Source organism: Anabrus simplex, chromosome 2, assembly GCF_040414725.1.
Source record: "Anabrus simplex isolate iqAnaSimp1 chromosome 2, ASM4041472v1, whole genome shotgun sequence".
Taxonomy (NCBI): Eukaryota; Metazoa; Arthropoda; class Insecta; order Orthoptera; family Tettigoniidae; genus Anabrus; species Anabrus simplex.
In genome coordinates, this window is record NC_090266.1 from 633062001 (window position 1) to 633089043 (window position 27043).

The 27043-nt window shown below is 41.4% G+C and overlaps 1 protein-coding gene across 1 annotated transcript in view; it reads left to right on the forward strand.

Moving 5' to 3' along the window:
- LOC136862974 (MAM and LDL-receptor class A domain-containing protein 2) overlaps positions 1-27043 on the forward strand; it is a 348511-nt gene that overhangs the window by 274887 nt on the left and 46581 nt on the right. The window contains exons 13-14 of the mRNA XM_067139270.2: positions 12514-12697; positions 26489-26576. Coding sequence (XP_066995371.2) covers positions 12514-12697; positions 26489-26576 — 272 coding nt within the window. The remainder of the gene's footprint in view (positions 1-12513; positions 12698-26488; positions 26577-27043) is intronic.

Below are 27043 nucleotides of genomic sequence, written 5' to 3' on the forward strand. Positions count from 1 at the left end.
TGTGGAACTAATCTATAGACAGGCTATGAATGAAGTAGTAGTATTGCATGTGTTGCTTTTCAACTGACGATTTGTGCAGAGGGCTATCCCATTGTTGAATTTAGTGAGGTTCATTTATAAAAACCCTATCTGCGCTCCAGAAGTGAACCGGTGACTATTGAATATGAGCATGATTATTGTGTTGAGGGCTAAAATTGGAAATAGTCTTGTGGCTAACGTAATGAGTTGTACCTGGTTTGTGAGAGTGTTTACCCCAGGCCAGTTGTTATAATGAACGATATGTTTAAGGGCCTATAAGCCGAGATGGTCTTTCCACTGGCCAAGATTTTTCCCAGGTAAAGAGCGCAGAGTGTGTATATCCAGCTCGAGGCCTTGAGTGAAAGTTTACACATTGTCCCATTAACTTGAAACGGTCATATTTGGGGATTGCTTGAGCCACGCAGACTAAGGTTGTGATTGTTTATTCCCTTGCCACACAGCTGACCACCTGTTTGAGAACATGTTTGAGAATAGCTTATGTAATGTGACTCTAATTGTCATGAAAACTCCGCAGAACCTCAGAACGATTCCCGCTCGATCCGATGTTGAACATGTACCATTTATGTCTTTCTTTTTCAGATATGGTTTATTTGTGTTCGTTGTGTCTTATGTGTGTGATAGTGTTGTCAGTTATTTGTGTTGATTAGCGATCCACAGTCCGTTGGCTGTAGTTGGATTGCGAGGTTTCCAAACCTCTGTCTTATGCCCACGATCCGGATATTGTATATTAGAATCAGTGTTCTTTTGATGGTTTAAATTTAGGGCCAGTCCCGAACAAAGTGTTCATTTTATGATGTTTATATTCAACAAATTCGAAATATTTGAATCGATCATTACGTATTCATGAAAGAGACGGTTCTTAATCGCAGCCTGCAGACAAATCATAATAGACTTATCTCGATATTCATCACAAATAGGTATAATTCACGTTTCCGAAGTTATTGAATTTTATATGCTCGGGTTCTCGACCCGTATGCATTGAACGACTTTTAGTGTCGAATTTTACATTGTAAATTTTCTTTGTTTTATATAATTTGGAATTTTCATTGGGGTTTAGAGGAGCTTCCGTGGCCCAGGCGGCAGCGCGCCGGCCTCTCATCGCTGGGTTCCATGGTTCAAATCCCGGTCACTCCAAGTGAGATTTGTGCTGGACAAAGAGGAGGCGGGACAGGTTTTTCTCCGGGTACTCCGGTTTTCCCTGCCATATTTCATTCCAGCAACACTCTCCAATTTAGTTTCATTTCATCTGCCATTCATTAATCATTGCCCCATGGGAGTGTGACAGGCTTCGGCAGGCGGCACAATTCCTATCCTCGCCGCTAGATGGGGCTTCATTCATTCCATTCCTGACCCAGTCAAATGACTGGAAACAGGCTGTGGATTTTTCATTGGGGTTTAGTTTCTACTTGAATTTGAACTTTGAATTTTAGCCGGAATAAATTATGCGTTTACCTCCTTTGTCTTGTTGAGTTCTCATTCATGAATATGTATTCTAGATCCTGTCGCAATGTTGTATTATAAGTTTGTTAGGCATATGAATTTTTCGGACGCACCACGCAGCGTCTCCGTTCAGCTAGGCCACCTGGAACAGGGAAAAGGTGCATAACAAAGCACCCAACGTGGGGCAGATTTTCGTATGTCTAGTAGTCCTGAGTTCGATGCCACATGTCTCTGGTAGTCGAATATGAAAGGGCAAGATTTCTTTGAAATCGAATGATTTAGGAAAAGTCAGTAAGCCTAAATTCACGTATGCACGCTTGGTATTATGGATTGACAAGTAAATATGTTAATTATAATGTAGAAGGAATGAATGAGAACTGAACAGATTGAAGCAGAGAATGGTGAAACCCATTGAGTCAAGCATTAAGGCATGTCAAAGAATAATCAAGAAACTCTATTCGAGTTCGGGAATAATAGAATGATTTCCCACTAATGAGGTAAGGTGTTCAGATATTTATCAGCACGGACACAGCCAAGTGTTTGTCTGGTACGGCAAATCCTACAGCAAAAAAATTAGAAATCGGTTCACGAGATAACCTCGGTCTCGAGTTGACCTAGCGTAACAATACCACATCGAAAGTGATGATTAGGAGTTTACGAACCATTGTACGGGACATATCATCCTCATGTCGAAGGTAAAGATGTGCATATGGCTATGTACTGTTGTCTAGTAATATAATTTCCGAGCCCATGAGTAGGAGACCTAGCTGATTTGATAAATTCATTTGGGGGCTAATTAATATTCATTTTTCAAAATTATCGGACGTTTCCCGTATATTGTTATTGCTTATCTCATGAAAACATAAAGGGAAAATCCGTAGGCAGCTTCTGAACGGTCATTTGGAGGGCCGAACATGAGTGACAGTATTTAACGTAAATAATTAGAAGCTGGGGAAATTTAACAATAAATGTAGATAGCGAAATGAAACATTAAATCTACAAATACCTAATGCCGAAGCTATATCTGAGGGGCTACGTTTTCTCAAATTAGATATTGTTATGAGAGTGACACTTGAGGACTTGTTAGCGAGGATGGATGTAGCCGCGAGGAGAAGTGAAGAACAGTTAGCGAGGATGGATGAACAATTAAAGCACGCGATGCAGGATACTAAGGACCAAATAATAGCAAATAGGCGGGAAACGAATGAACGGTTAGGCCAAATCGTGATGGATAACCAGAACACTAAGTTAACATTAATAGAGTTGGACACCAAGATTGATCTAGTACAGAAATATTGTATGGAAGGCACGGATAGATTGGAAAGACGATTAAATGAAGTACAGAACAGTGCATAGGAACTGATTAAAGAGTTTGAGTAATCATTTAAGGGATTAGTGAGTGAGATGACGGAAACTGCAGAAGATACCGAGAATAGATTTGTAACTCTTGTCACAAATATTAACGGCGCAGTGCAAGAAATAGGTAAAAACCGGCTTTCGGTACAACAATTAACGAAAGACACTGAGACGAGGCTTAGAGCTATGTCGAACGAGGTAAGCGACCGAATAGCACGCACACAGAGGTAGACCGAAGAGAAAATAACGGGTGAAATAAAGGTAGTACATTCCCAGACTGCACAGCAGCTTGAAGAAATTAAAAGGCACATTGCGCAAGAGGTCGGTGAAGAAATCACCAAGAAAAGACAGGAAATCACCAAGAACAGACAGGAAATCACCAACATGATCATGACAGATCGTGCGCTACCAGGAGGTAGACGAAGTAATTCAAGCGTGGGCCGAGATAGGAGAGGAGACTAGGACCAAAGTAGCAATGATAGATAAAGAACTCGAACACTTGAGAGACAAGATCGAATTGACAGATCTGCGGACCAATAAGGAGTTCAGTAAGATAAAATATTCAATGCAGCAGAGTAATGTCAGAGACATGGGAAGGCAAGTGAATAATGAAAACAGTCGTACAAGCGAGGCAGCTCCGCTGAGGGAGATTTTAAGCTTCCTGCGACTGGAAGGTCGACGCCCGATGCTCACGGAGGGGTCCCTATATATAATATTAGTAGAACATCGGAGGATAAACCCAAGAAATACACGGTGATGGACGACAGAAAGCCACGTACATTTCTGCGTGAAGTAGAGGATTATATCGCTGAATGTAGGATACCACCGGAGAGAAAATTAAAGACGGTTGAGAAATTCCTAGCTGACTCAGTGTTGGAATGAATGACGGCATTTCGGTAAAGTTTAGTACGTACGAGGAAGTTAAAAAGGCATTTCTTAAGAAATATTGGAACGTATCTGTACAGTAGGAATTGAGAATGGAATTGTACTCCAGGAAATACGTCGCTACATTTCCGACTAAGTTTTCTCAATATTTTCTATCCCAAATGCTTAAGATCCATGATTTGGATGTTCCGCCACCAGAGAACGAGGTTATAGCCGCCATTTTGAAGCAAATACCGGTGGAAGTACAGAGGACACTGATCGCAGCAAATGTAAAGACCGCCGCGGGGGCCGAATTGACACTTAGACAGCTCGACCAGACTAAGAATCAGAGTTATCCGGAAGTGTGAAAGACTGAAGCGATTCTCACTGTGCACTTAACAGCAGGCCACAGCCCAGTTCAGAACAAGAAATGGGGAATGCCAATCAGGAGCGCAGACGATACAGAGAGAAACGTTGAATGGGGAAGAAGAAAAAGAGAAGAGAGCAGCATGGAGAGCGAACCGATGGATAGACGACAGGAAAGGTAGCGACAACGCCCGAAATAGAGGATAGCGGAGAGGCAGCTATTACCCAGGCGGATTTCCAGGGAAAACATACCGTTATCCGTACGGAAATTTTTGCGAGTCAGAGACGGCCCTGAAGCAGATGGAATGACAGGGACGGTCGAAAGGAAGGGATGAGAGGCAATTATCGCCTAGGACTTGAAGAGCGAAATCGAGATTCCCAGAGATACTTGCAAGAACTCAACAGCAATCGTCAGGAGGAAGAGCGCTGGAAGGAGGCTATTCAGGGCCAAGACGACATAAAAGGTCATGGGGCTGAAAGTAAACAATATCGCGCTCGCAGACTGGCAAACCAAGGGCAAGATTTGAACCCACACTCCCCAGAATACGATGCTAGAGGGGGCGCGTATAAAAAATACTTCAACATTAGTACGAGAAGATAGTGCGAATTCCGCACGGGACGAGCAAGAGGAAGAATGCACTATCGTCTCTATTGATAGCTGGATCATTCAACCTGAAGAACTGATTGACGACCCAATTAAAGTAAATTGTAAGTCTGTCAAGGAATTGCCCGTGATTTATGCCAGAATAAATAATCTCCGTATTCGTAGTTTGGTAGATACAGGCGCTACCATAAGTCCGGCATCCCAGAAAATTCTCAGCGAACTACAGTCTAGAGTTCTAATTTCGGTCATACCATATCAAAACTGAAAGTTAGAAGAATAATCCCCGAGAGGACTGCGGTGTGTAAAGAACAAGCCTTGCTAGACGTTGAGTTAGGAAACTCAATAATGTCACATCCATGCGTGATTTTACCCTAAGATGGAATATAATCATATTCTAGCCACATATTTTCTCAGGCCATATAATGCGATCATTGACATGGGAACCACCAATATTATATTTCGAGCAATCAATATTCACGAAGAGATGAAATTAAACGAGTTGGAAAGTGATAATGGAGAGGAAAAGATTTGGACTACCACAGCAAAACATGGAGGAAAGGAGTCGATCGATTTTCCGGCTGGTTAGATCGAAAATTGTGCTGAACTTCGATAAACATTGGACGCAATGATCTCAAATATCGAAGACGACAACGAGGAAGAGAGATTTAGAAATTTGATACAGAAATATAGCTGAAGCCGAGGTAAACGATGAAAACCGTGACAAACTCAAGACCATTTTAGAGATCAAAACGAGGCAAGATCCCCAACTATGAATACGAGATTGTAGTGAACAGCTGGGAACCCTTCAAACACAAACCATATCCTATACCGCAAAAGTTATTTCCGAAGGTTAAAGATGTAATTAACGAAATGGAGAACAATGATATTATCACCAAGTCAGCTACACCCTTCCTCAATCCAATCTTACCAGTATTGAAATCAAACGGTTCATTCGAGTATGCTTGGATACGCGGGCAATTAACAAACGCCTGCTACCCGAATATGACAAGCACTAGCAATTAAGGACATCCTGTAAAAATGTGGAGGAATGAAATTGTTCGGTACGGTGGTTTTAACCTCATCCTTTCATCACATAGTTTTACATCGTGGATCATGTATGCTTACTGGATTTATGCTCGACAATCAGACTTAAATTTTCCAAAGACGGCCTTTCGGTCTTATGAACTCAAGCTCAGCACTTATGCGAGCCGTGGAAGGAAACCTTAGTCAAGAAGTAAAGGATTTCCCCATACTCTATGTGGATGATATTATAAGAAGTTCGATAACTTTAGAAGATCACCTCAGAAAGATTGACCTATTATTGGCACGCCTAAACTGATGTAATTTAAAGGTGAATCTGCAAAAATCACATTTTTGCCATAGAAGCGCGTTATTCTTAGGTCACGTGATTGATGGAAGTGGGATTACGCCTAAACCAGTCAAAATTGATGCTATTCAAAATTTCCCTGTGCCTAGCAGAGTCAAACATATCAGAAAATGTCTAGGCTTATGTCAATTTTTTGCAGATCACTGTCCCGCATACACAGATACAGTGGCGCCTCTACAGTAATTGTTAAAGGCGAACAACAGGTGGCGTTGGGCGCCTAGACACGAGGAAGTCTTCTATAAAACCAAACAGCTCTTAGCTAACTCAGTCAGGCTAGGATATCTTTTCGATAGGAGATTCATCCTCCAGGTGGACGCTTCTAACATAGGGATTGGTGTGGTTCTGTACCAAGAGACACCTGAGTGTGAGAACAAGATCAGTTATCTAGCCTTCGTGAGCAGGAAATTACGACATTACAAGATGAAATACACAACAACGGAGTTAGACATATTGCCTATTGTTGCTTCATTGATTCAGTGGAGAAAGTATGTTTACGGCATTGATGTTATTCTCAAATGCAATGTCGGTAGCGATCGAGTTTGCCGATGGGCACTTTTCAAGCAGCAATTTGACTTAACAATGCAACATTGCCCAGGAAAAATAAATGTAGTAGTTGATACTCCCAGTAGGAACCCTAATCCATTGAATATTTTAAGAAGGAACTTGAACCCGGGACTCCACGTTTCGACGAGGCGCAGAAGAAGGCATAATATTTGTATTATTTTAACAACCTCCTTCACAAGTTCGTAGACGACGAACACACTAGATTCCGGATTGTCGTCCCATCGGCTACCAAATTGATCTGATTTGGCTAGGACACCATACGACTGAACATGCAGGCACAGATAAGGTGACAGGCCTATTACAGGAAACTTTTACATGGCCAAGGATGAGAAGAATGGTACAATATATCCAGGCATGAGAATAACAAATTATAAATTAACAAAAAGAGAATATAGGAGAATGACCTGTTGGTGGTTGATTGGAGTTTATAAAATAAGACATTTAAAGAAGTTCTGAAAGAAAATATGTTTCTTGTGTGAGAAGGAGATAGGAAATGCATATTTCTTGAGGCAGTGCGAAAGTACAAGGGCATTAAGGTTAAATATTTAGAAACAGAAGAGAGAAATAAAATAGAAAGAGAATGTGAATATTATACTATTGTTAAAATCATGAACAGGGAATGGAGAGGTCCAGGGAAACCATCGACATTATTGATAATTATTAAAAGTTTATGGGATAAGAAAATGAAAGGGATGAATGAGGAAACAGTACATGCAGTGAAATGTACGAATAATTGGCAAGTTAACGATCTGAAAATAGTGGAATCAGCAAGAATACGTATGGTTAAATATAATAGGGGATACTTATACTATACATACTGAAATGTATACTGACGTTTCAGGATGAAAAAAGTGTCATGTCTCCTGCCTTGGTCAACCGAAGTTGGAAGAGAGAGAGTCCAAAATTGATCATTTACTCGTATAGTAAACGGAAAGTTAAACATTGGTCATATTTGTGTTGAAAATAAATATACCTACAGAAAATTATCAATTTCTTAAGTATTATGTCTCTATGGGGAATTTAAAAGAGGTTTTGTAACCATGTATGTACACAGCACAAACTTATGACTTAAAAGTATGAAAAAGTAAGGAGTCTAAGATAATAATGACTAAGGTTGATAATAACTCTAATTTTAGTTTCATGTTGTGTTTAAATATTTGTTCAGTTTTGATCGTCATCTTTTATACATTGTATATTTTCTAGCTGGTAGTATTTCTGTTTATTGATATGTACTCCATAATGTACTTCTTCCGAATTACATGTATTTGTTTGTTTGTTTGTTTGTTTGTTTGTTTGTTTGTTTGTTTGTTTGTTTGTTTGTTTGTTTGTTTGTTTGTTTGTTTTGGCTGTAATAGGTACATGCCTAATTGCCAATTAAGAGAATAATCTCCCCTCAGTTTCTGGCGACCCGGAACAGTGGGGAAGGGAGTATTCTGTTCCACATAGGGTTGGCGTCAGGAACATCATCGCGCCGTTAAAATTGACCAGATCCACACAAAGTGCCGATGCAGAGTAATTATTTTTTGCTATTTTCTTTACGTCGCACCGACACAGATAGGTCTTATGGCGACGATGGGACAGGAAAGACCTAGGTATAGGAAGGAAGCGGCCGTGGCCTTAATTAAGGTACAGCCCCAGCATTTGCCTGGTGTGAAAATGGGAAACCACCAAAAACCATCTTCAGGGCTGCCGACAGTGGGGTTCGAACCCACTATCTCCAGGATGCGAGCTCACAGCTGCGCGCCCCTAAACGCACGGCCAATTCGCCCGGTACAAAGTAATTGTGAAAAGGCCAGATGAAGAAGAAGAAGGATACTTTTAGTGTACGTTTCTGGTTACCAAGAGAATATCATGAACCTAGGAGTATTTCACTCAACCTGTACATCTGTTTCTAATCACTTGCATACCTTTCAGGCGTTGACCAATTTATATCCATAAATACTATTCCGTAATAAGGTAGGCAAGAGAAGAAGTAGCTCAGTATTAATTTATTAAAATAACCATCAGTTCTCATAAATATACAATGCACCGCATTCTATTTTATAATTTGCATAAAGTTTCACAAATTTGCACCGTCGGCATTTACAATTTTCCAACTATAATAGCTCGTAAACTACTTGTGCTAGAATCCTGGAAAGAAACACCACTGGCATTCTAATTTAGTTTTATTGTGATAATGTAAATAGGCATTGTTCCATTTGTAAAAGTAAACTTTCAAAATAAATACATATTCAAATAATTATTACAATCTGTGTATAGTACGCGAACCTTTTCTTGATACCTGAGCTCTCTAGTGCTGAATGGGAACTGGGTATCAAGAAAAGGTTCGCATACTACATGGGCTACAACGATGACCCCTTGGTTACACTTCATTTCTGTGAAAACAGCACATCAATAGCAGCTTCCATTTCAGAAATATTTGGGGTGAATGTTTTAAGTAATTCATCCTGTATATCGAAACGATTTCAGTACTTCATATTACTAGTTCCCAGGGTATTTGAGAACTCTGTTTTAATTGCTAGTACCGGTACATGTTCAGCTTGCTCTTATGAATCTTCAACAAGCTGCACGATGGAGTGATAGCATTTCTTGGATTATAAAATACAAATAATACATTTCATCGCAGTATTATCCAAACCAAGTGTGCGTTTAATGATTTTATGCTATACTAGCTGATGTACCCGTGCTTCGCTACGGGATTCTCAGAAAGACTGACTTGGTGGTTTTCCTAACTGAATTCAACATAGGACATTACAAAAACGTTAGTAGGAATGTAGCGATTGAAAGCAATGTTATCATATAAAATACTCGATCAAATGAAAAACCGCACACTTTCTCACTTTCAACGAACAGTACTACGGTGCCGATCTAAGAGTCCAAAGTTCCAGAGCTGGAATAACCAGGTCGCAGACTGCCGTGAACACTCCTCTGTCATTATTCCGTTAAATATGCACACTACTCATTCCAATCAGTGCCTCAGAGTAGGGATTGAATAGCTCGAATACTATGATGAACCAGTGTGTTACGTACCAGATATATCAGAAAATGTATGAACCAGAAGAATGGCATGCTAAAGAAGAATTTTATCTTACTCCCCAGATGCCTCCCGCCAATATACAGGCAGGCTGTTACAGTCGGTACGACCAGGCGAGTTGCCCGTGTGGTTAGGGGCCCGCAGCTGTGAGCTTGCATCCGGGAGATAGTGGATTCGAACCCCACTGCCGGCAAACCTGAAAATGGTATTCCGTGGTTTCCCATTTTCACACCAGTCACACCAGGCTGTACCTTAAAGCCAAGGCAGCTTCCTTCACACCACTATTCATTTCCTATCCCATCGTCGCCATAAGACCTACCTGTGTCGGTGCGACGTCAAGCAAATTAAAAAAACCTCGGTACGCTGCAGTAATCCTATCTATCAGGGATGAGTGGAAACAGAAGACAAAAAGCACATCACAACAAACAATGGTCAATGTAATGTTATTGTTGATAAAGTTTATGAGCTTTCTATATTGCAGGCCTTCACATTAGTTTTCTTTCGACTCTGTGATATTAGGGTGTCTTACAAAATTATTTATATCGGAGATTGTAGTTCCTTATTCTCAGACTTTACATACCGATTTTCTGTTTACCCATTTTCTCGTGACTCGGCGCTGATATGAACTTAGTAACAAAAATCCAAATTCATGAATATCTCTGATTATATGCGGTAGGGTAACAATGTATAAGACACAAGTGATCGGAAAGTTAATAACTGCTTACATAACTACTACTAACTTACGACATAAATAAAGTTATGTTAGTTATGTAGTATTTATCGATACGACCACTAATAACATAAATAACTTATTTGAGAATTACATTTCAGGCCTTTCCCTAAACTACCATTTCACTCAACGTGAATAAAATAATTTGTAGCCTAGATTGCAGTGGTTCATCACCCGACATTACATACCAATTTTCATTAAATTCTCTTCAGCCGTTTTCTATTGATGAGTGTACAGACAGACAGACAGACAGACAGACAGACAGACAGACAGACAGACAGACAGACAGACAGACAGACAGACAGACAGACAGACAGACAGACAGACAGAAATTACGGAAAATTAAAAAAATCATTTCCTTGTTACTGTGGACATGACAGATACAGAAATATCATTCATTTCAAATTCTGAGCAATGCACAGGCAAAACACTTATTTTATATGTAGATTACATTTCACGCCTTCCCCTAAACTACCATTTCACTCAGTGCGAATAACATTACTGACAGCCTAGATTATAGCGACCTATTCCCCGACTTTGCATACCAATTTTCGTGAAGATACGACCACTAATAAAATAAATATTTGACAACAAAATTTTAGGCCTTCCCCTAAATTACCATTTTTCTCAGCGTGTATAGCCTATATTGTAGCGACTTATCTCCCATCTTTGTCTAGCGATTTTCATTAAGACACGACCACTAGTAACATAAATATTTGAGAATTAAATTTCAGGCCTTCCACTAAACTACCATTTCACTCAGCGTGATTAAAATAATTTATAGCCTAGATTGTAGCGGTTCATCACCCGACTTTACATTCCGATTTTCATTAAATTCTCTTCAGCCGTTTTCTCGTGATGCGTGTACATACATACATACATACATACATACATACATACATACATACATACATACATACATACAGACAGACAGACAGACAGACAGACAGACAGACAGACAGACAGACAGACAGACAGACAGACAGACAGACAGACAGACATTACGGAAAAGTAAAAAATGCATTTTCTTGTTACTGTGGACATGACCGATACAGAAATACCATTCTTTTCAAATTTTGAGCAATGTACAGACAAAACTCTTATTTTATATATATAGATATGAAAGCTCTGATATATTTTTCAGGACGGAAGCTCCATTGGCACAATGGCCCTCTTTTGTCTTGTCCTACCAACTGACGATTGTACAGAATATAGCACCATTGCCTTTATTATCATCAAGTGAGATGGAGGTCACTACATTTTTGATCAGATAATGTATCCATTTTGCTCCAAAGGATGAGCGAACTCCGTTTGAGAAAAGCTGAAAGTATCATCGCAGGCCTTTGAACTAAACACAGCACATCCTAACAATTATACGACACGCTATATCATAAAATTCAAAGAAGAGGGGTACAAAAGCATTTTACGAATGACACGGTGAATTATGTCTAAGAAGCCTAAATATATACCTATAACTATATTTGTACTATTTTTGTCCGATTGGTAAAGGAAGAATTACATAATAATAAGAGTGAGTGCCATGACGTATTCGCACAGTCGTACACTTCTATATTTTATATTTTATGCTGTAAAAAATAACAAATTACAGGGAAATATCAACAAAATGTACGACCTACACGTTTGTGCGATCTGGGTCACAACTGCTATATTCTCTCAATGCTCTTGCCTTTAGTCTATAATCGGTTAATTTTAACTGTAATTACACAACATTTTAACAATTAATGACACATAGGCCTACTCTATTGTCTTAGTTCTTCACTTATAAGGATGGCGCACAACATCACTTCACTTCATGTGATTTTATAAATCAGTGTGGATTATTTTAAATACGCCTACACTATAATTACCGGTACTTATTTTTTTAACACTTAAATTATACATTGCATACTCTATTTTTTTCATGAAAATTTCTGGAACTGTTTGTATCCCTTGTCAGGGACAGATACACATCAACACTTCATAACCAAATACTGCAGCTCCTTGGCGATTATTGGTTCATTAAAAAGTTGAAACGAAGAGAGCAAAGCCTGGTACAGCCTAGTGTAAAAATAGGTTTCGAGCTCAAACATCATAATTTTTCAAACAATGATGGTAGTGCTTGTGTGCAGGTTCTTCATGTACGAGCCCTTCATTGATGTTTCGGGTCCAAGCCTTGGCGTGTTGAGGGTGCTGCTGCAGACTCAGGGGGAAAACTCTCGGCCGGTGCTGCGCCCCATCTGGCAACTCTACAACAACCAGGGTCCTCGGTGGAACTTCGCCCGTGCTCCTTTTACGGAGACTCGTCCATATAGAGTAAGTTGACTTTATTATGTAACTAGAAGTGAATGATAGTCTTAAGTAGATAAAGACCTTTCCTGGCCCCTGCGGGTGGGGGACGCACATGTAGAATGCACCTGCGGTATCCCCTGCCTGGCGTAAAGAGCGAATAAAAGGAGCGACCTAGGCGCGGACATGGATTGAGGTTAGGTACTATGGGTTTGACCCCTGTGGATGGGAGGGGCTGAACACACTTACAGGTAATCCCTGCCTGTCGCAGAAGGCGACTCAAAGGGTCATGTGGCCATGGTACCCTCTTTATTTTGTATTGTTTTTGAGGGTTAGTTGTAGACCGATTCGAAATTCTCGATGTGCATGCTGCACGGAGATAGGCCTCCTACGTGTGCGATTACGCTCGAAAGCCCGCGCAGTGACCACCCAGGGATCAGCGGTTGGGAGTGTCATCTACCCTTGAAGTAGTATCCGCCTGACAACACAGGCCCCCGTACAGCCGAATGCCAGAAGGACATATTATTATTCATTTTTCTCTACATTTAGTGCTCTGTGCACGCTATGGGGCACGTGCTGTTGCGGGTGATTGCAGGAAGGGAGTCCTAGTGCTCCTTGCCTCAGTCATCTCGTAGTATTAGGCAACGTCCAACATCGGACCCGGGGCAATACCGGCTACGACCAGGTGGGTATTGCCTTGGCTGCTTGGTTCGGCTACAGACACCCCTGATCCGAGTGGGTAGAATTCGGGGAGGATGATTTCGGGCATTGCGTCGAAACCACTTCCGCCAGCCTCCTCGGGTAGTCAGCTACCCAAGTCTTTAACATTTGATTCCATAAGGGGGAGGGGGCAATCCCTTGGGAACAAGCGCAGCATATTAGTCTGGGTTCCAGCTTCCCTACGTTCCTAGTTCCTACCAGAACCGATGGGCAAGATTTCAAGCTGGTCAAATGGATTCTTTTCAGTCGACACATCGAAGGCTTATACGGTGAACTCGACGATCTTAAGAAAATGCGCAATGGCGGTTTGCTTTTGAAAACGAGCACAGCACTCCAAGCAGATCGGTTGCTTAAGTGCGACCACTTTGGCGAAATCCCCGTCAAAGTGGAAGAGCACAAAACCTTGAATCTGGTTCGTGGAGTTATTTTCCACCGTGATCTCGTTTTGAATACTGACGATGAACAGATGGAAGACATGAAGCACCGTGGCGTGACAAACGTCCCGGTGCATCACGTGCAATGTCAACGGTGAAGACGTTGCCACGGGTGCGTTCATAGTATCCTTCAAATTGTGAGTGTTGTCAGAGAAAGTCAAGGTAACAACAAATCGTTGCGATGTGAGACCGTACATCCCGCCTCGTATGGGATGCTATCAATGCCAGAGATTCAGACACGTGGTATCCCGTTGTTCGAATCCATCTATCTGTGGTACGTGTGGAAGAGAAGTTCATGGCGCGGAAGAGTGCACAACTCCATATAGGTGGGCTAACTGCCCTGGTTTTCATTCTCCTCGAGATCGGAACTGTCCGGTATATCTGAGTAAGAAGAAGATCCAGGATATTAAGACACTGGTCTTTCCTACCAGGAAGCGCACCGTAAGTTTAATTCTCTAAATACACCGGCCAAGACGCTAGACTTCAGCATGGTAGCACAGTCTCTCCCAGGTTCGTTATGTACAACTGGTACACACTCCCAGAATATCGCTGCGCCTAAGGCGGCAGTTGCTCCTGTGAGCAACGCCGTAAAGAGAAAGAGCTCGAACGCGGGTTCATCCCAGCCTCCGACCACAAACAAGCCTGTGCTGGCTAAGAAACCTACGCCGGCACAGCAGGGGAAGAAGATAATGTCTCCTTCCCTCACGAGGTCGGCGAAAGCCGCGCCTAAGCCGGCGGAGGCGGCTTCGGCGACCAGGGCTGGGAAATCACCTCCCAGCCCATCTAAACAAGAATCGACGGTGGCAAAAGAGAGCGCCCTTACAAGGCGTTCTTCCACCTCTCCTACGAATGGGAACTCACCCCCGCTACCCGGAGGGTCCGAGTCTGCGCCAGGGGGTTTTCCTCCTGGAAAACCAGGGCGCTCCCCTCGTAGGAAGAAACCCCACCCCCGGACTACGTCGAAGAAATTCAAGGCATGGATTACCTCGTCTGGAGATGAGGTGATGTAAATGGAGCATTTATCTCCATCTTCAGATGGGGATGTGAGTGTTTGTTTGGTAGCATTTCGCTGATTCTATCCTAAACCACAGAAGTTCACACCCACACTATGGCACGGTTACAGTGGAATTGTAACGGTTATGATAGGCATCTTGCTGAGCTGCGCCAGCCCATTAGCGAGTATTCGGCGAGTATAGTCTGTATTCAGGAAACAAATTTCAGACCAGGTCAACATACGGTCTTGAGAAATTTTCGACTATACTCAACAGAACTATATTATGTTGACCGGGCTTCCGATGGCGTTTGCATTTTTGTCCGTTCTGATACCTACAGCGAAGAGATTCTACTAAGAACCCCGATGGAGGCTGTAGCAGTTCGCGTTCCGCTGCCTGTCATACCAACAGTATGTAATGCTTATTTTCCACCAGGCCAGTCTCTTAACATATATGATGTCACTGATCTTATAGATAAGCTTCCACCTCCCTTCCTCTTATTGGGTGGGTTTAACGCCTATCAATCCATATGGGGCTCTGAAGCACCTTGCCTCAGGGGAAGGGAGTTGGAAACATTAGTAACAGAGTTGTATTTATGTACTTTGAACACAGGTGAGCCAACTCATTTCAGTGTACGTTACAGCACATACTCTCGCATATACTTAAGTCTATGCAGCCGAACGTTAGTTCCGCTGTTTCGGTGGAATACACACGATGATCTCTGTGACAGTGACCATTTTCCCATTATTCTTACTTTGTTGAAACAAAAATCCGTCGAGGCTCCTCCTCGATGGATACTTAAAAATGCTGATTAGCCAAAGTTCGCACCCCTTGCTGTCTTTAACTACTAGACCAAGCGGACCGTAGACGGTGAAGTAACTTACATAACACAAGTTATCCTTGCTGCTACTGAGGAGTCAATTCTCTCCTTCTCAGAGACTCCTCGCCGAAAACTGGAGCAGCCATCAAAGAACGCCGTCGCGCTCATAACCGTTACCGTAGGCAGCCTACTGTGGCCAACTTGGTAACATTTAAAAAAACTCCGCGCTAAGGCGCGAGTTCTTATTCGCCAAAGTAAGAAAGCTTCATGGGAGAGATATGTCTCGTCTATGACGTCACATACTTCATCATCTCAAGTGTGGACTAAACATCGACGTATTTCGGGTATCCAAGGATCATCTTTTGTACCGGAAATTTCCATTGCAGGCAGTATCGTCACTGAACCAATCTCGGTTGCTAACCATATTGCACGTCATTTCGCGGATGTATCTGGCGTCGGGAATTACCACCGTGATTTCCTCACTCTGAAGCGGGAGGAAGAACGTCATCACCTTAGTTTTACAACTCAAGCTTCAGAGGACTATAACGTGTCTTTTACGGAGTGGGAAGTCCGCAGCGCCTTGGCGCTTTGCAAGGACACGTCTCTTGGGTCAGACAATGTCCAAAACCATATGTTGAAACACCTTAGTGAGGATAGTCTATTATATCTCCTTCGAGTTTTCAACCGAATCTGGATAGAGGGTGAGTTTCCGTCTCAGTGGCGAGAGGGCATAGTCATTCCTGTCCTCAAGTCTGATAAGAAACCTAAGTATGCAGGAAGCTATAGACGTATTTGTCTCACTAGCTGCTTGTGTAAGCTATTTGAGAGGATGGTAAATCGCCGACTTGTGTGGTGTCTGGACAAACAAGGACTTTTGTCCGAGTACCAATGTGGTTTTCGAGCCGTTCGCTCGACCACTGACCACCAGGTACGCCTGAAGTGTTCAATCCAGGATGCATTTCTCCGCAAAAAGCATTTGGTGGCTGTTTTCTTCGACTTAGAAAAAGCCTATGATACCGCATGGCAATATGTTATCATTTCAGTCCTTCATCAATGGAGATTCCGAGGCAACATGCCGGTATTTATTGCGAAATTTTGTCCCTCCGTCTATTCCGTGTCCGAGTTAAAAGGGCATATTCGTAATACCACGTTCAAGAAAATGGAGTTCCACAGGGATCGGTTCTTAACGTCATTCTGATTGCGATTACCACAAACGGTATTGTCGCTGCTGCTGGTTCATCAATAACACCGTCGCTATATGTGAACGATTTTGCTCTGCATTATAGCTCGCATAATATGGCAGTTCCAGAGCGACAATTACTGCAAGCTATTAGGAGAGTGGAACAGTGGACTTTAGAACATGGCTTTCTGTTTTCAACCGCAAAGACCTCTGTTGTCCACTTTTGCCGGCAACGCCCTCTTCACTCGCATACTGAGCTGTATGTAGGAAATGTCGCTTTCCCGTAGTCGACACTTATCAATTTATTGGGCTCCTTTTCGATAGCAAATTATCGTGGGAGCAACATGTGCGGCAGTTGAAAGTGCAATGCACCAATCAGTTAAATATCTTGAAGTTTCTTAGCAGCCCTAATTGGGGCGGGGGTGTTGACGACACGGAACTCTTACGATTTTATAGGGCACATATATTATCTAGGTTAGATTACGGCAGTGCAGCATACGGATCAGCAAGGCAAAGCGTCCTTGCGAAACTGAATAGCATCCACCACAGTGGGGTTAGGCTGGCGACGGGAGCTTTTCGTACAAGCCTGCTCGCTGAATCTGGTGTGCCGCCTTTACGCCTGAGACTCCAGCAAATGCTTATGTCCTATGCTGCAAATTTGCAACATATGCCACTTCACCCAAGCTACCCTAGCGTATTTCAGAATGTAAACCGTCCGCTGGACGATGCTCATCCTCGAGCAACGCGGCCGGTCGGAATACGCTTGGATAGCAGTCACAGATTGTTTGATGTACCTTCGGTTCCCTGCCTTGTCAGACAACCGAGTGGGGTACCTCCGTGGATAATACGACGACCTGAAATAATCCTGGATCCGCACACTGGCCCGAAGGAAAACACGGACCCTTCGATTTATTGGAGGCCCTTTTTGTCAGTTTTTGGCCGGTATCCAGGTTCAGTCGTGGTTTAAACGGATGGTTCGAGGACAGAAACGAAGGTGGGCTGTGCGTTCGTTGTCGACAATGTTAGGTTTCTATTTGCTCTCCCGGAAACCTGTAGTGTGTACACAGCAGAGCTCTATGCTATCTCTGGAGCTCTGCGGTACGTACTGTCCGATGTGCGCCGGAAGTTTCTTCTGTGTTCTGTCTCCTTGAGCTCGCTACAGTCTATTGATACCTGTTTCCCTCGGCACCCTCTGGTGCAGCGGATCCAGGACCTGCTGGCTGGGTGTTTAGATGCCGGCACCAGAATCACGTTTCTGTGGCTCCCGAGCCACATGGGTGTAGAGGGAAACAAATTAGCAGATAAGGCTGTCAAGGAGGCGGTTACACTGCCCCCGTTCCCTTACAAGGTTCCAACAAGTGATGTTCGCACTCAGTTGAGACATCTGGTTATGTCACATTGGGAGATGGAGTGGCAGGCCACTCCACTTCCAAATAAGCTGAGAGCGATAAAAGGAACAACGAAGATATGGAGGACTCCCCTTTGGGCTTTTCGGAGGGAAGCAGTGGTATTATGTCGTCTTCGGATCGGCCACGGTTTACTAACGAACTCCTACTTACTGCAAGGAGAACCCTTTCCGATGTGTACTTGCGGCGATCATCTTAACGTGGTACACATGCTTACGGAGTGTACGAACCTGGTCGATCTGCGCCGTAGGCTAACACTCCCGTGTACAATCTCCCTCGTCTTGCGAGATGATGAGCAGCCAGCAGATCCCGTCATCCGTTTTATGAGGGATAGTGGTCTTTTTTATCGTGCATAATAACGTCCTTTGTCCTCGTGTGTTTGTGTTAACTGCGCTTTTACCCCTTTGACTCTATTTATTTCGTGTTTGCGTATTTTAATGTGTTATTTTAATTTCTAACTTTAATCAATATACGTATATAAAATAACATGTCCTGACTGACTGACTGACGGACTGATTCTTCATCGCCGAGCCAAAACTTCTGGACATAAAAAATTAAATTTTGAGTATAATTTATATTAGGGTGTAGGTGCTCACTAAGGGAGGATTTTTGGATATTCCGTCGCTAAGGGGGTGAAAAGGGGGTGAATTTTTAAAATGAGGATATCTATATCTCAAAAACTTGAAAGTTTACAGCCGTAAAAATTATTATTAGGAATCTGCTTTTAAAATAAAGAAACACGTATTTTTTGTTTTCAGAAAATTCCATTATGGGGGTGAAAAAAGGGGGAAAAGGGGTTGATCACCTTTTATTAGGAGACTTATCTTAAAAAGTGAAGATATTACAGACGTAAAAATTGGTATATGGAATCTCCTTTGAAAATAAAGAAACACGTATTTTTGTGTTTTTGTGTAATCTGATGAATAGAAGGTGAACAGGAGAGACAAACGGGGTGAATTTTTAAAAAGACTATATCTGTAAATTATCTCAGATACGTGACATATTACAGATTTGAAAACTGGAATTTGGAATTTCCTGTAAAGTAAAGAAACATAAATTTTTTCAGAAAATCCTCTTAAGGAGAACTGTAAAAGGGGGTGAATTTTAAAATTAGCATATCTACAGTATATCTCAAAAACTTAACATGTTGCAGACGTGAACATTGGTATTTGGAATCTCCTTTAAAGGTAAGGAAACACTTATTCTTTGGTTCTCTGAAAAAAACCTCGGCGCGGGCGGGGGAGGGGTTGGAAGAATTGAAAAATTAGTTGAATTATTTGTACGAGATTATATAAAAATGGTACAAACGTGGAAACTGGTATTTGGAATCTCCTTTAAAAATAAAGAAACACGCATTTTGGGGGTGGATCAACTTGGGGGGGGGGGGGGTGTAAAAACGTAGATGAATTCCTTTTACGAGAATACATATATCTCAAAAACTGAAGAAGTTACAGTCGTGATAATTGGTATTTGGAAGCTCTTTTAAAGAAATGGGTAGGTACTGTTTGTTTTTGGAAAATTCACTTGAGTGGGGAGTGTGAAAGGAAGTGAAGAAACTGAATTTCTGTTCTGGAGAAACGTATATCTCAAAATTGAAGGTTACAGACGTGGAAACTGGTATTTGGAATCTCCCTTAAGAATAAAGAAACACGCATTTTTGGGGTGGGGAAAACCAAGTTAACGGGCGGAGTGAGAAAGGAGTTGAATTCTTTTCATGAGGATAGTTATATCACAAAACTAAAGATGTTACAGACGTGAATATTAATATTTGGAGTCTCCTTTTAATATAAGGAAATACGCATATTAGGGGAGAAATCAACTTGGGAACGGGGACGGTTAAAAAGGAGTTTAATTCCTTTTTATGAGGATACGTACTGTATATCTCAACACTGAAGATGTTACAGTCGTGATAATTGGCATTTGAAAGCTCCTTTATAAGTAAAGAAACAAGTATTTATGGTTTCCGGAAAATTCACTTAAGGGGGCAGAGTGAAAGGAAGTGAAATATTTAATTGTTTCTACGGAGAAACTCCCATCTCAAAAATTTAAGGTTACACTCTGAAAATTTGTATTTGGCATCTCCTTTAAAAATAAAGAAACACGCATTTTGTGGCAGGGTAGGGGAATCAACTTAACGGGCTGGGTTAAAAAAGGAGTTGAATTCTTTTATGAGGGTACTTATATCTCAAAAACTGAAGATGTTAGAGGCGTGAACATTTGTATTTGTAATCTTCTTTCAAAGTAAATAAACACGTGTTCTTTTGTCTTCGGAATATCCACTTAAGGGGGTTGAATGAATTGAAAAAATAGATGAATTCTTTGTGTGAGGATACTTATATCTCAAAACTAAATATTTTAAAGACGTGAAAATTGGTATTTGGAATCTCCTTTAACAATAAACACGCACTTTTGGGGAGTGAGGAATCAACATAACGGGTAGGAAGTGGGGGTGAAAAAGGAGTTGAATTGCTTTTATGAGGATATTTATATCTCAAAACTGAAGATGTTACAGACGTGAAAATTAGTATTTTGAATCTCCTTTAAAAATAAAGAAACACGCATTTGTTTTGTTTCTTTCGGAAAAATCGTCGTAAGGGGTGTGGAGTTGAAAATATGTAAATAAGGAGTTGAAATATATATATGAGGATACATTATCTTAAAACCTGAGCTGTTACAGACGTGTAAGTTGGTATTTTGAATTTCCTTTCAAAATAAGCACGTATTTTTTTTGTTTTCGGAAACTCCACTTAAGACGTGAGAGGGCTGGAAATAAGTGAAGAAGAAGAAGTTGAATTATTTTTATGAGTATACATTTATCTAAAAAACTGAAGGTGTTACAGACGTACAGACACGAAAACTGGTATTTGGAATCTCCTTAAAAATAATGAAACACGTATTTTTTAGGAAAATCCAGTTAATGGGCTTAAAAGAATTGAAAAGCGGGTAAATTTTTAAAATGAGTACCGGTATATCTACATTATAAGTCAAAAACTTAACATGTTAGAAACAAAAACTTGGTATTTTGTAAGTCCTTTAAAAAAACAGGAACCTTTACCATTTTGTTTTCGGAGAAGGCACTTAAGAGGGGGTGAAAAGAAGTGAAAAATAGTTGAATTATTTTTATGAGGATAGTTATATCTTTGAAACTGAAGATGTTACAGACGCGAAAATTGGTATTTGGAATCCCCTTTAAAAATAAAGCAACATGTATTTTTGTTTTCGGAAAATACACTTAGATGGGGTGGGGGTTGGGGGAAGGACTAATCAAGGGGTTGAATTATTTTAATGGGGACACTTATGTACATCTCAAAAACTGAAGATTGTTACAGATGTGGGAATAGGTATTTGGAAGCTCCTTTAAACATAAAGAAACATTTATTTACTTTTTCTACTTGAGAGAAGACTGTTTCTGTATGTACAGTTCTTTGTCACATGGTCGTCTTACCCCCAAAAGGTAATACCACAAAACATGATTTACAAAGAATTTCTGGGGCAAATGAAACTTAATTTTTGGGTGAGTTTTTATACTTTAGGAATTTTCAGATAATATCTTACTTTGATCAAATTACGAAATCCACGCTAGGGAAGCCGCATGTAATTGCTAGTTTGATATATATATATCTGTACTTCCAAGCAATTCCATTGCCACCTGCATTTTCTATAATTTTATTAGAAAATAAGGCATTGCAAATTAGATCCACTGATTATTTTAATCTCATAATAATTTTTCTTCACCATTTATTTTAATCTCCAGTCAGTGGATACATTTTAAATTTAAATAATTATATCATATCATGTCTACACCTCGTACCGTTAGGGGCCGATGACCTTATATATAAGGTCCCTTTAAACAACAAGCATCATCATCATCAAGACCTTCCCTGTACTGATGTTAGACTTCCTGAACTCCCCAGAGCTCCCTAGGTCCCTAGTGCTGTGAGCTGCGCCTACTTGGTCTGATCGTACGCTCACGGGAACTGCAACGGTCGGCACAGTATCATATTACCAGTGTTGTTAACGTAGGTCGGTGGATGCAGAGTGGGTAAAAGACTGTAAAGAAACAAGAAAGTTAAGAGAGAAATATATAGATGGAAAGGATATAAGTAAAATCGATAATGAACCTAAATTTTACACCATTGTTAAGTTAATAAACAGAGAATGGAAGGTACCAGGAGAAAGAGTAAAAGTTTCCAATACTATAAGAGGAATGTGAGAAAAAGAAATTCAAAGAGGACGAAAACAGAGACAGTAAAGAAGGAGAAGATACATAATTACTTGTAGGTGTTAATATATTATTAAATGTAGTAATAGATAAATTGTTGTATTGCAGAGTCGCTATTTTTTTTTTCAAGTTAACTATTAAACCGCATGCGAATGAAGTATAGGCACTCAGTCACTCTTCAGTTATTTAATTCGTTCATAAGGTAGAAAATTAAGCACTAATACAACTTAGGGAGCGTAAGATACACGCTTATCCTAGACTATATAACGATGTTCACGTCTAGGTCAAAATAAATAAATAATCTGGAAAGGAAATCACAATGCAATCTATAAACAGACTGAAATAGTGAATAAGTTTAATGGTAAATGTTTAATGTTGTAATATACAACCTGTGACAAAGTTCGGCGAATAGTCCTGTACTGTCAACATAGATGAACAATGCATAACAGTGACCTTACTGTCCTTCAAAATAGTCCCCTCCCATAACTATGAACTGCTGAGATCGGCGATACATGTCCTGGAAACTTTGCAAGAATGCTTCCTTTGGGATGGTGTTCAAAAGCCTCGTCACGTTTCGTTGGATGTCAGGAATATCGTCAAATCTCTTTCTTTTCAAAGCGAGTTTGATGCGTGACTTTTCGGCTCTGACCTTTTTCCGACGAGGGGATCCCGGAGAACGCCATTCCATGCTTTGCCCTTTCATTTCAGGGTCGTACCTGAGACAGCAGGTTTCATCCTCAGTGACAATACAGTTCTAGAAATTTGGTGTCGCATCCGCCGTTTCGACAAAATCCTGTGAAGCCTTTAAACGTGCCTGCTTCTGATCGTCAGTCAAGTGATGTGGCACAAGACGAAAACACGTTTTCCTCTTCCCTAACTTCTGGGTAACGATTTGTCGCACGGATTCACGGTTAATCTGCAGTTCATCCGCTATCATGCGCACAGTTAATCGCCGATCGTTCGTGATTAATGCCCTCACCTTCTCAATGTTTTCGTCACTGACGGCGGTCGCCGGTCTTCCGCTACGGGGGTTGTCAGAAACACTTTCCCGGCCTCCTCGAAATCGGGCGAACCACTCGTACACACACACTTCAAGGACAGTGCTTGATATTCATAAACGCGTACCAGCATCGCATGCATTTCTTTCGGTGTCTTGGCAAGCTTAAAACAAAACTGTACATTGATCTTTTGGTCGTTCATGTTCCAGTTCGCAGTTCAGAACCAACGCACTAAACACGCACTGTGTCAAACAGGTCTTACACGGCACACACACGATGCTCAACTGAACAACGATGGGAGCAGGTGGTCAAAACTTGCTGCTACGCAGGAGCAGCGTTTTGTGTCGCCAATGTTACCGGATCGACCGTTCTGACTTCATTCACCGCACTTTATTGTCACATGTTGTACATGTACCAAAACATATTTTGGTGTACAATAAATGATTACTCCCTTCCCAGTTTCGGGTGATCCGAGACTGTGGGGAGGGGAGTATTCTATTCTAATATGTAAAGAAAAGGGAACCTTAAATATGTTTTATTGTAGGAGTGCGTACATTCGTCATGCAAACAACGTCCCTGCAATATGGTATGGTAAGGTCCATTTTCCTTTACACACTACCATAGGAAAATGAACACAACGAAAATTATTCTGATTGACTGCATATAAATATGTGGCTGGGAGGCGTAACCAGTCTTAAGGAATATAATGGGTAGGTAGAGCATTGGGACATACGAGGTTTTAAAAGAAAGCCATCATCTTGCTGATAGTATGTAGAGTTCACCTCCACATTAATAACGACACGGTGAGTGGTTAACTTGCTATTGTAGCAGTTTCCAGCGATGATCATGAAATACCTTGGAAAACTTTCCTGGCATTCTTTATACAATATTTGATTTTTTTTCTCCAGGGTGATAGTAAATGGAGCGTGGTTTGTTACAATCACTAAAGTACACACATGTACACATATGCTTCTTCTAATATCACCACGTTTTCCCATGTGTCCCCTGCCACATAGCCCTCACACAGCTTTCTTGCGTTAGTGCGACGTTCCGAAATGTGACGGTGCAACAGCTTGTGAACTCGGCGCTTATGCCACTTTTCTATTTGCAGGTCCTTATTGATTATGGTTTTAACTGCTGAAATAGACATGCCCAACTTACGTGTGATAGTCTTTTGAGGGGCAGGGTTACCACCTGAGACAAGGGCCTTCACTTTCCTCACCACTTCTGGTGTACGGCTGATGGCTGGTCGTGGATTTACCTCTGGAATTAAGCCCAGTCGGCCTTTGCCTTTTTATTCAATACAGCACTGATCCCGTTCTTTGATATCAAGAAATCACTCTTCGTACACATTCCTTGGATTGCAGAATAGCTATATTTAGCATCGGAAAAGATTCTTATGTAGCCCTCCCAGTGAGGGTCAATCCGCTTCGGCATCATTGCAACTAATATCACGGAACTTTACACACAAGTTCTCAGTACAGACGTGAATCATCACTCCCGATTTTGACGTGCTCAGGTTGATAACAGCCCCACCAGCGGCCTTCAAAATCGTTACCAGAGATCCCGAACGACCTTCTGTATTTGCTTTACATGTGATTTTTGTTTCTTAGAGACATAATCTGCCTGCTGTCATTTCCTGATGGATACAGTACTTTTGCATCCATCTCTTGGCACAGGCCAGAGTAAAGTGTAGCTTCCACCGAAGTCCCAGTCAACATCCATGGCTGTGACAATAAGGAAGCTGCTGGAGTATGGGTGGTGCTGAGTAATGACATTCAGAGCATGACTAGTGCATCTGAGTGTTATGAAAGGTGCTGCTCATAGGGTCAGTCGTGTTGCAATAGTACTTTCTGACCCAGTGAAGAAAGCAATGACAAACTACCTCACTCCTCATCTTGCCTAGTGTGCCTCATTTTGGTGCTGCCATTGCTTTTTGGGGTTTCCTTATAACCGCATAACCTTTGGTGGTGTTATTTGAGGATCCAACCAGCCTCTAAGCTGATGACCTAACAGACAGGCAGATACATAATACACTGACGTGCCAAAAATCATTGAATAGTGGTGTAGTGTCGTATAGGTTGTCCGGCTCCACCGCTAAATGGTTAGCGTGCTGACCTTTGGTCACAGGAGTCCCGGGTTCGATTCCCGGCGGGGTCGGGAATTTTAACCATAATTGGTTAATTTCGCTGACGTGGGGGCTGGGTGTATGTGTCGTCCTCATCATCATTTCATCCTCATCACGACGCGGAAGTCACCTACGGGGGTCAAATTGAAAGACCTGCATCTGGCGAGCCGAACATGTCCTCGGACACTCCCGGCACTAAAAGCCATACGCCGTTTCATTTTTATCGTACAGTATAGGCCCCCCCTCCAGCTCAACCAAGTGCAGAAACTCGTCTACAAGTGTAAGAAACACCCGTGGAGAAATTCTGACCCATGCTGTTTGGATAGCTACTCACAACTTCCTGCTATTTGTAGATGCAGGGTCGAGGGTGGGAATAGACCTCGCCGTCACGTTCAGATTAGGCGAAAGAAATGGCTACAGCAGTCGTTGCAACCCTCCAGCACGCTCCTCAAAACAGTTGTGGACAATTTGATCCCTATGACACGATGCATTATCCTGCTGGAATTTCTCTTCGTTGTAGGGGTACGTGAATCAATGAAGGTGAAGAGCTCCACTAGAATTAACCGGAAATAAATACCTAGCTACACAGTGTGTCCAGCAACTTCTTGTACCAAGTCTCGATCACATTTTACATCAAGGCTTCACGTACAGTTCATATTCGCATGCAATGGGTATTCATCTTGCTCTTAGCCCATGTAACGAAAATACACTTCCATAAATCATTCAGAATACTAGTGGCATGCAACAACAAATCTGTCAGTTGTATTTTTACTTTATTCCATGATGAATTGTGTACATTATTAATATTGTAAGGACGGGAATACATATTCTGTTAAAAGAATTGATTGTGAATTATGAGCACTACATATGCCACGCTATAAATCATACTAGTTCAATATCGTATGTTCATTTCTCCAGGTCATCTTCGAAGGCATCTGGGGACCAAATCGGGCGAGTGGTTCGATGGCAATTGATGACATCGCCTTCTTTGACGGTGACTGCTCAAGTAAGTTTGTTCATTAGGCAACTTATTTTGTGCCTAATTCTATAGGAAGTTCTTATACTGACTGTAACAAAATTCATTTCTCATTCCCCCATATGTGCTAGTTATTTCTTTCCAAATGACATCATTCCTGGGTGGCTGTGGTTATTTCCTTTCAGGACTTACCAATTTTCCGTTCTGTTACTTCCTAACTTCTCTTTGAAAGATTGATTTATCTCTTAGTTGTTTCTTAGTTTTTCAATATCAAATTGGAATGTACTGGGTGATCTCTTTTTGAACCTGTTTTGCGGGATGAATCTCAGTTTGATAATCGTCTGTCTCAATGTTACCTCCTACTTTTTTACCTTGAAATTTTGGATTTCATTTCAAGTTCCTAGAGGTTCTAGCTACATGGTCAATTTGAAATTCTTCTAGGTTCAGAATCGGGGCCACCAGATTTTTTGTTTGTTTTCTGTTCAGTTTTTGTTATA